This window comes from Mytilus edulis, chromosome 2 (assembly GCF_963676685.1).
Source record: "Mytilus edulis chromosome 2, xbMytEdul2.2, whole genome shotgun sequence".
Lineage (NCBI taxonomy): Eukaryota > Metazoa > Mollusca > Bivalvia > Mytilida > Mytilidae > Mytilus > Mytilus edulis.
In genome coordinates, this window is record NC_092345.1 from 3,583,435 (window position 1) to 3,594,280 (window position 10,846).

The following is a 10,846-nucleotide window of genomic DNA, read 5'->3' on the forward strand; positions in this document are numbered from 1 at the left end:
GAACCCCACTAAACCAATGATAATATAAGTAAATCAGGGGTAATATCAGTGGCTCCGGAAAGTAAAACAATGTGTGTATAAAAGTTGATAAAAACAACTGTGGAATCTTTTTACCACTCTTTTTAAAAAAATGTTTATTGCTAATACAATCATGGTACAAGTGATGTCAATTATAGATGAAATGACTGAGATCCGGGTTTTTTAAGCTGCCAGCCTCTTCTGCACAGCACATGTATGATAACACACAAACACATGTCATTATGCATCCGATTTATTATGTCTAAAACACAAGTACTCCTCAGACCTCTAAATGACAGGATATGGTGAAACATCTTATCCATGCTTCTTTAGAGAATTCATTGCAGCCTGAATCCCAATTTTCATAAATGGGTTTGTCTTCACCTTTTCCCCAAAACTCATCAAGTCAAGAATAAAACAGTGGGGAAATTTTAGCCATGTGAAACACTTTAAAATAGAATGAACATTCTCAAATGGATAAAAGGTTAAAAAGGCAAAACACATTTCGTGCTCTGTTCCTTGTCCAAACAATGTTGTTGCGTTCCTAGAAGTTGTGTCATAAGTACAGGTAACTCGTAAGTCATCGCCAGGTTGTACTTCTATTGGTGGATCGTGTCTGAAATAAAACCACATATATCCGTTAATCGCATTGTTATTGAGAGTAATACGAGGATAGATTGACATATCTTTAGTCATTCCAAATGTGTGTGCCTGTAATGAATATACTTTGGGTACTTATACATTTCTTTGATCTCCATAAAGATGCATGCAGTAATGCGTATTGAACAGAGAATTTCAGTATGTTTTAGTTTAAACTACTAAATGTGTTTTTCTATTACTGAAACCATCGGTTCAGTATGGTCAACGTATTTTGCATTAACTTTTTATTTATTAATGCTATGTAATTTTAAAAAAAAATGAATGTTAAAATATAGTTCAAAGAAAGACGTAATTATAACAAGGAAAGCTTGACTTCCGGTAACTTCTTTTATGACATGTTTATAATTTTGTTATAACCATATGTTCATACTAACGAAATTCTAGTTATGGTTAGAAAATAACACCATTTCAAGCTTAATTTCAATTGTATATTCTACTTTAAAAAAAATATATGTGACGCACAGTTCATTATTCTATTGTGCTGTATTTGTGGTTTACACGTTGAAATGAACTATTATATTATTTATTTATGCATTTATTTCTCCTGGAGTTCTTGCATTAATTTGTACTGTATTCCTGTCACGTAATGATACCTTTTAAGCCTAATTTTTTAACATTGCCATTCAAGCAGGATGTTTGGCTAGCCATAAATCAGATTCAACCAACTATATTTTTCTTAAAATGTCCTGTATCAAGTCAGAAATATAGCAGTTGTTATCACATACTAGTGGTCCGTTTCTATGTATGTTGGCGTTTGTTTTTTGTGACAGTCCAGGGTTTCTGTTGTTCCGATTTGTTTCCGCTTATAGTTGATGTATTTCTCTCAGCTTTGGTATGTGACCCGGATTTGTTTCAGTTAAATCGATTTATGACTATTGAACAGCGGTATACTTATGTTGCCTTTATTTTTAATACATTTTTGTTTTTACTTTTAACCAGACTCTTAGCGTATGTGGCATAAATCAACACCCAGATGTCCCCCCCCCCTCCCCCCAAAAAAATATCGCCTCTTGCTTCTAATAAATAAAACGATTTGAGTTCTTTTTTTCCATTAAATTGATAAAAACGTAACAAAAACAAAACGTATGGAGTCATCGTCAATAATTGGTATTACATATACATATATCATATTTGTTTGGTCCTTCAATGAATTTGATGTTCGTGATATGTTTTAGTTAGCTCGGTTAAAATCATAACTCGAGGCGATTTGTATAGCTAGACATGTGATATAAATACGTTTTCTATACGACAAGGATGTTAACACGCGTTCATATGATGTCTTACTTTGCACGTACATATTGATATCTTTCTTTATTTCGTATGTTGTTTTTGTGATGTTTCCTTAAAGTTTAACTCAATATTGTAGTTTTGGCAGTATTGAAGGTTCCTGGATGGATAGAGCATAAAAAACGAAGCTAAATTCAAATGTAAACTTCATAACTGGGGTAGAAAGTCAACAGAAAACGTCTTTATTAACTAAAATCTGTATCAAACATATATTTCTGAAGACTGTTATTACATATCAATTTAACAGCAATTAAACTTGTGCATTTGCTTGCTTTTCCTTCCATTTATAATGTACTAAATAAAGTTTGGAACTAAAATAACACTTACATTTTGATGTGTTGTCTGTCGAATGAAAACTTATCAAGATCTGAGATTATATTGATTAAAGAACCATTCCGATACTGTTCTACTCTTTGTTTCCGACCTGTAAAATGTAAAGCATGATTTGTCAGTTCATTTCAGCAAACCCAAGAACTTACCTAAAGAATGCATGTGATTAAATGAAGAATGAACGTATATAGGTCATACGTACCTAAAGAATGCATGTGATTAAATAAAGAATGAACGTATATAGGTATTACTTACCTAAAGAATGCATGTGATTAAATGAAGAATGGACGTATATAGGTCCTTGGAATTCACGTTTCGTACATTGCCCAGAACAATTCCCGCTAACTTTGACCTCAGATTGTCCTGGTGCCAAATGAAACATAGTTTGACCGATAGTTAAGACTGCAGCATTATATGGTCTCAGATTAGGAGTGTAATACAAAGCAATTCCTGAACTGTCTGTGTACTCCACATTATCTTCAGAATTCTGCCAGTGAATCTGAAATATCATTTCTTATAATTACTACTTCAGCAATTATATAACAAAACATCCAGCTAAGGTGAATTATTTCGAAATAGAACGCAGTCTGGTCACGGTTGCACCAAAACGGCTCACAGATTTTTTTCGTATGATAGAAATCAATTGATCAAGCTAAATTTCATGGAAAAGAACCCCAATTTATTTAGAAGTAAGAATACGATTTAATGCTTTTGTGGACAAAAACACAACTTTAATGTACATTTCTTTTTTCCTTTCTTTTTTTCAATTAATTTTGTATTAATATTGTGTCATTGGTCATATTTATTTGTTCAGTGTATTCACACTCGTTTTTGTTAATATGTGTTTTGATTGAGTTAAGCCATTTCAATTGGTATTTTATAGTGTGTCTTTCTATGTTGTGATGTTACACTATTGTTTAAGGTAAGGGCGACGTTGGCATCTATTAATACGTTTAAAACCCGCTGCATTTGATTGCAAATATCTAGGTCAAGAACCTGATGTTTAGTGGTTGTCGTTTGTTGTTGTGGTTATTTCATAAGTGTTTCTGGTTTTAAGATTGATTACACCGTTAATTTTCCTGTTTGGATACTTTTTCACTAGTATTTTTTTAGGCCCTTTATAGCTTGCTATTCGATGTGATCCAAGGCTCAGTGATGAAGGCCGTACTTCGACCTATAAAAGTGTATCTTTACAAATTGTGACTTGGATGGAGAGTTGTCTAATTGGCACTAATACCTCATCTTCTTATATCTATAAGTTGAAAATCTGAATTTGGTATTTGTTTAGTCGTTTGGGTTTCAGTTCGTTGTAATCTGATATCGCTATATATATGTTACAGTAAACAGGTGAACTTAGGAATTACATGTAATTCCCGATGCACTTAGTTAATACATGTGATTCCAAAAACTGCCCAGTTATTACCAGTAATTACTAATTTTAGAATGATTTTTTACACCTATTTACTAGCTGTTGACAAAGACTTTTATGATTATATTCTTGCAATATTTTAAGCATCAGCACAAAAATATGTGATTCAAGATTATCAATTTAAAAAATAAAACACAAACATAATGCACCCTTGTTAAATATATTTAAAAAATATTTGAAAATATTTATTTGATTATTTTAAGAAATGTTGTGTTTGCCGTACTTTGACCTTTAATTGTCTACTTTTACAAATTGTGACTTAGATTAGATGGAGAGTGGTCTCTTTGACACTCATACCACATCTTCTTTATATACAAAACAAAAACCTTGCATTATTACTTTTATGTAGTTTTTAAAATTTGGCTGTATTAGGGTTAAATATTAATTTTTTTAGTGCAATGTTGTTTCTTTTGGCATTTTTAGTTTGGGGCCTATCTTAAAAGTAAAATGATATAAATACCGAAATCCATGGGAAATTAGAAACGGAAAGTCCTTTATCAAATGGTAAAATGAAATGTTCAAACACATGAAATGAATGGAAAACAAACGTCAAATTCCTGCTTTGGTACCATGACGCATTTCCTTATGTAGACGATGGTGGAGTAAATGATCCTAGGTAGTAGGTGCCACTAGTAGAGCAGGATCTGCAAACACTTCGGCAGCCAGGGATGGGCACGATTACTGACAAAGGTAATCGATTAATAATCGATTACTTGAAGGTATTTTGTGCAATCGATTAATAATTGATTACTCAGATTTTTGTATGTAATCGATTGCAATCGATTACTTTATCAAAAGTAATTACATCACTTTTCGATTACTATCAATTACATGCTTTAAAATTTTTTTAAAAATCTAGCAAGTTTACCACAATTATGTTGCTCAACGTTTGTATAGGGGAAATGTAGAAGTTTACCAAAAAAAAAACAGCATTTAAAACATTGTTTCCAAATTATAATTTGACAGTTATTATCTATATGGAATCTCTTACTGAGGATCAGAACTATTAAAAATCTTGAAATTATATAAAGTTTAATTGAGAATGGAAAAGGGGAATGTGTCAAAGAGACAACAACCTGACCATAGAACAGACAACAGCAGAAGGTCACCAATAGGTCTTCAATGCAGCGAGAAATTCCTGCACCCGGAGGCGTCCTTTAGCTGGCCCCTTAACAAATATATACTAGTTCAGTGATAATGAACGCCATACTAAACTCCAAATCATACACAAGAAACTTAAATTAAGTAAGCTTTTTTGTTTTTAATCATTAAAAGCAGGTATATTTTAGCATAGTAATATACAATGTTTTTTTCTAAAGAAAATATAAAAAAAATAGAATTATTAATTAGTTCAGCTAATTCTAAAGATTAGGAATTATAATTACAATGACATTTGTTTCAAAAGGTAGATATAAAGTAAATCATGGTAGGGGATCTGGGTGGTCATAATGCAGCTTGAGACAATAGATAGAAATATAAAGGCAGCTGATAAACTCTTAAGTCATATCACTACTACATACATGTTTCATTTGGAATAGGTTATAATTCATCAAACTATTTTACTAAAGTAATCGAAATGTAATCGAAAGTTATCGATAATTACATCATGAGTTTTACTGTAATCGATAAAATTACGATTACATGTAATCGAAAATGTCTTCGATTACAAATTACTGTCGATTACTGGAAAAAATTACAATCGATTAGGATTACAGATTACGATTACCCCAACCCTGCTGGCAGCACTTACGGTCACCCACATACTATTGTTTGGTTCATGTTTTTTTTCAATATTCGGAGCTGTAAGAAAGCTTCATATCTTACCGTCATAGCATAAAATACTACTAATATATGTAACAAACAAATCCAAGTATGTGAAAATATTCAATTATAAGGATGATAATTTTGATTCAAGGCAAATACCGCTTTTCTACCTTGCTCAGTTAATTGTTTCTGAGTTGCAAAAAAGTACTATTATAAATCAACAGTTCTCCTTAGTATCAAAATTCGTCAACAATGTCAATAACATTACCATCAAAATACCATTTTTCTTCTGCCCTCACATTTACTCTATTTACGAGTTTACAATACCATTGAGAATGGATATGGGGAATTTGAGACAACAATCATACCAAAAGAGTGAAAGTCTTTATATAAGTACCAAAATCAAAACAATCATATATTTGGCAGACAAAATTTACAACAACAATTCCTATACTTCATACGGTGACCTACCATTACAAAATCATTCATATACAATGAAAAAAGTATTGGAGAAAGTTCGTCTCCTTGCAATAAACAAACAGTAACTTCTCTGAGAAACACAACTGCCAATCCTATTCTGTACGTTGTCTCTCTTGCAGAAACATTTAATGTGATTAAGAATTCCCATAGTTTCAATAATCATATACAGCTATTTTCCAGTTTCAATGCACAAACTGTACAAAAGAGCAGGATTTCTGATTCCTTAAGTCAGTCTTACAGTCCTTACCCCTTTACTTTAAACTCCCTCAGGCATTAAATGGTTTTGCCATTCTATTCTACCTTTGTGTTTATAACTCTTCAACGTTTAGAGTCCTTATACATCCTTGGCTTTCAAATATTAGGCTTTGATCGTTCCTAATGAAGGTTAATCCAGAAAAACGCTTCGGACACATGAACATGTGATTCCTTATTTCATCTATTTACTGTAACATATACATGAATTTTTAAACGGTATCTTAAAATAAGATTTGACATCAAAATAAATGATTTACCTGTAACATAAACCTTGTGTAGCCGTTATTACCAATCGGAATACCAAACTTATCAGGGAAACATTCCCCCTTGATGCCAAGAGACCAAACTGTCACCATATGACAGTACGAAGGTCCTTCATTTGTAACACAAGTGTTCACCTCGTTCACTCTGGGCTGATTCTCTGTATTAAGAATCGATGTGTTATTTATGTAAATCAAAATGAGTAAAAACGACCAAGAATGAATCATATAGATCTATGCATGCATTTGAAATTAGTTAATTTTTATTTTTCTGAATTGCCAAACATTTTGAGTTTCCGATGGAGATAACTTTACAATAAGAAAAAAATAGACAACATGGCAAATTGTATCTAATAACTACCTTATTAGTATAGTTACAACCGACAATTTGGGATTTGACTGAAAACACGGCTCGTCAATTATTTATTATAGCATTGTGAGGTTTTTAATGCAACTTTTACCTTAGATACGGGCTCAATTAAACTAAGGGTAGATGTCAAAAGAAATGTGTTGACATTCATAATAGAATTTATAAATAAATAAACTCATCATAGATACCAGGACTAAATTTTGTATATACCCCAGACGCGCGTTTCGTCTACAAAAAAATCATCAGTGTCGCTCGAATCCAAAAAGTTAAAATGGCCAAATAAAGTACGAAGTTGAAGAGCAGTACGGACCAAATTTGATTTGGATGATTTTTGCTTTGCTTATTATCTGTTCTGTCATCGTACAAGGTGTAATTAAATAGTACAAACCTACGGCATCGCATCCAAAAAGTACAATATGATGGATAACGCGGCTATTGTCAATTAAAGGTTTAACTGCAATCACGTGATAATCTCCATCCAATGGTACATGTAGGTGTGTACATATGTATCTACTACCCTTGTGTTGCACTTTAGTTTTTGGAATTCTCAATGTCAATTCTTTTACATCTGAAATAAAACATATGAAATCTGTTATTCTAATCGGTAAATTTAGTTAATAATACTTCATACACTAGAAGACTATTTGGATAATCAATATAAGAAAATCTGTGGTTGATTGGTGTAATTAAGTTCTGTATTCTTTATTTTTGTTTTGACTTCCCATCCACACCTTAATTATTGACTCAAAGACGTTTTAAAAGGATACTTTTGTCTAATAGAACGTTGTAAGAAAAGGACAAAAACATCGGATAAATGTGAAATAACATATCTAATTAAATAAGTATTAAACCAAATGTTTAAATACTAACCAGGATCCTCTTGGATTGAAGGACAATGAAAATTATTGTCATCACATTTCAACCATTTATTCTTCTGTCTACAGTTTTCGCTTTCTGTTGGTTCACAAATTCCTTAAATGACAAAATTGATCAGCTAACACATAATTTTACAAGAAAGCACGAGTCATGTAAACAACCAGTTCGAGATCTGCGAGAAACACATAGAATATGAACTTTAAGAAAAACAAATTAAAAAATAAAAATAAAGCAACCATTTATAATCTTTCATATAAACTATAGAGCACAACATTCCAAGTTAATAGAATTAATATATTTGAAGTTTATTTTTAAAGAATTGAATGCTTCTTTTTGTAAATTTATTGGGGTGTAAAAGCATCGACCGAAGTACATTTTTAATGCATTCTAAAAATATGCGCACGGTCAACGCTTTTACCACCCTTTAAAATTACTAAAACTAAGATCACGAAAACACGTTCTTTTCCTTACATATGCACTCTATTAGGTATTAAACTCATCATAGTTACCAGGATGCTCGGTTCATCCTGACTTTTTTTTTTATTGAAATGAAGGTTAATTCTAATATGACGCGTGTTTGCTGTTAGCCACTATCAAATTAAAATATCATTATTATTTCATTGTAACAGGTACGTGCATGCGCGATATCTCTTGTTTGTATGATCATATGCTACCTAAAAAAAAACAGTTAAACGTGAATCGTAAGACCATTATTTATATTACAATTGATGGACAGTGTATGACCCAATACCTGGATGAGTGATAGTAGAATTAGTTAACAGCTGATTGATATTCTCAGTCCATAAACAGTCGGGATCTCCAAGTTCTTGTCCATTAGAGCGACCATCACCATCGGAATCAGCTTCACATATAGATTTAGTCCAGATCTAAAATGTATCATAATAACAAAAATGTGATAAATTCACTTACATAGAAAAAATAAACAGCTCCACACAAAGATTATGTCCAGATCTAAAACTTATCAGAATTACAAGAATGTGTTAAATTCACTTACATGGCACATGTAGAAATGTTATTTTTTATCACAAAAACATCAGATTTTGTCAAATGAACCAGTAAAAGACTAGATAGTACAACAATACATGTTGCAACATAAAAGCAGTTATATTGGAATTTCGGGTCATCAATGCTCTTTGAACTTGTTTGACTTTCTCACCATTTTGATTTTGAGTGCAACAAAAAACCTAACGACAATGTAACAAACACAGAAACGAACTATAAGATAATAACTGCCATTTCAGTCCTGATTTGTACAGGACATTGCCAGATCCAAAATAAATTATAGCATATATAAATAAAAAATGTAGTACTCATACTAATTATGGTAATTTCAAGATATGAAAGTAATTGAATAAATAACTAACCTTCATACAAAAAGGTGTATGATAAATAAATGTATTGTTGAATCTTACCTTTCCAGTGTTTACTTTGTTTTGATACAGATCGATTCCGAATGGATTCAGAGCTCCTCCACCTTCAGGTAATTTGTGTCCGACACCATCCCAGAGCTTGTTTTGGTGGCAGGGGTGAGGGGCTTTATCTCCGTTTGGAATGGACGATTGGTATGACGGGTAGGAATAGTTGCCGTCAAACAAGGAAATTAATAACACACAAATCACTAAGCTGTCAAGATTTAAAAAAACACTCTTGAAAATTTTATAAATTCAAATTGAAGATTGTTATACTAGTATTTAAAAAGAAAAGATCTCGTAATATTATTTTACATTTTGATTATGAAAAGCGATGGATCCACTTATTATAAATTCAAATCTGGTAAAGATTCAAAGTACAATTTCTTTATTATCTGACTGTTGGTTACCTTTTCATTTTTGTTTGGGTGGTCCTATCCCATATTAAAAATCCTGGATCCGTCTCCTCGAAACGTTGAAAATCACGAATTTCGTACGTATTTCAAAATTTCATGAAATTCAATAATTTTCAGTTTCATTTAAAAATGGGAACAGAATATAATAAAATCCAATAGATCCGCTACGAATTCATAAATATTTTGAATAACTATTAACATTTCAGTTACTTACTATTTTAATTCACTCTTCGTTTTCATAATATTATCTGTAAGTAAAAAAAAATATGTTTCATTTGGATTTAGTTACATATTTAAGGTAATATCGTTCATGGTTTTTTACATTATTTTATTTACACATTTACTATTGAATCTATTTATGTATTTCAATACTTCTCAGCATTCCCAATATACTGTCTGTAAAACGCATTTTATAGCAATGTTTACACCTTTCAAATATTAATTTTAATGAATACTTTGCTTCAGATATCTGTTTTAGTTATAAATATATGATGAATGATTTTCCACGTTTAAGATAAATCCACATAGCCTCCTGTTATATGCAGAGAAACAAAAAACCATTTGTCGTAGTAATTATAACTTAATACAAACACAATAATAACTTAATGCAAACCCAATAACTTTTGTTATCCTAAATGTATTAATTTCCTTATTGTCTAAATGTCTACCTTTTCTGAATTCGTAAAGATATATTTTGTCATCCAATATAAGTACAAGTTATGTCATATCATTTATCATCATTACCACTTCCCATTTCTGTCGTGCCTTCGGCTGCTTCATTGAAGATCGGAAACATGGTATATATATGCAATATAATTGGTATTCAAAACATGCCGATGAAACTGTCCTAGGAAATTTTGTTATTTAATAGTTAGTTTCTATGTATGTTGGCGTTTATTTTTTGGCACTTCAGTGCTTCTGTTGTTCCTTTGTTTTCCTCTTACGGTTGATGGATTTCCCTCAGTTTTAGTTTGTAACCCGGATTTGTTTTCTCTCAATCGGTTAACGACTCTTGAACAGCGGTATACTACTGTTGCCTTTATCTAAGATATGTCTTATGTCATAATTGAGGATGTGTGTACCCTTGTGTTGATTCAATGGTAAACAAATGGAAATTTTATAGAAAATCCAGTCTTTCCCTATTACTTTCAAATTTGGCAATTCGGTGCATGATAGGTAGAGGACTATTGCATGCAGTGCTAGCAATGATTTCCTTAAAACTGGTTAAAACAAATAAAAATATGGACCAATTCATGTACACCTTCTAGGAT

General features: G+C 31.6%; 1 protein-coding gene across 1 annotated transcript; it reads right to left on the reverse strand.

Moving 5' to 3' along the window:
- Window positions 1-255: 255 nt before the first annotated feature.
- On the reverse strand, window positions 256-9,953 carry LOC139511258 (tyramine beta-hydroxylase-like). Its single transcript, XM_071297862.1, has 9 exons — window positions 9,790-9,953; window positions 9,163-9,373; window positions 8,481-8,616; window positions 7,724-7,825; window positions 7,242-7,421; window positions 6,481-6,644; window positions 2,551-2,794; window positions 2,293-2,389; window positions 256-634 (listed from the first exon to the last, which is right to left on the reverse strand). Exons 1-9 carry the CDS (start codon window positions 9,813-9,815, stop codon window positions 334-336), a joined length of 1,461 nt encoding a protein of 486 aa, XP_071153963.1. The 5' UTR covers window positions 9,816-9,953; the 3' UTR covers window positions 256-333.
- Window positions 9,954-10,846: the final 893 nt, after the last annotated feature.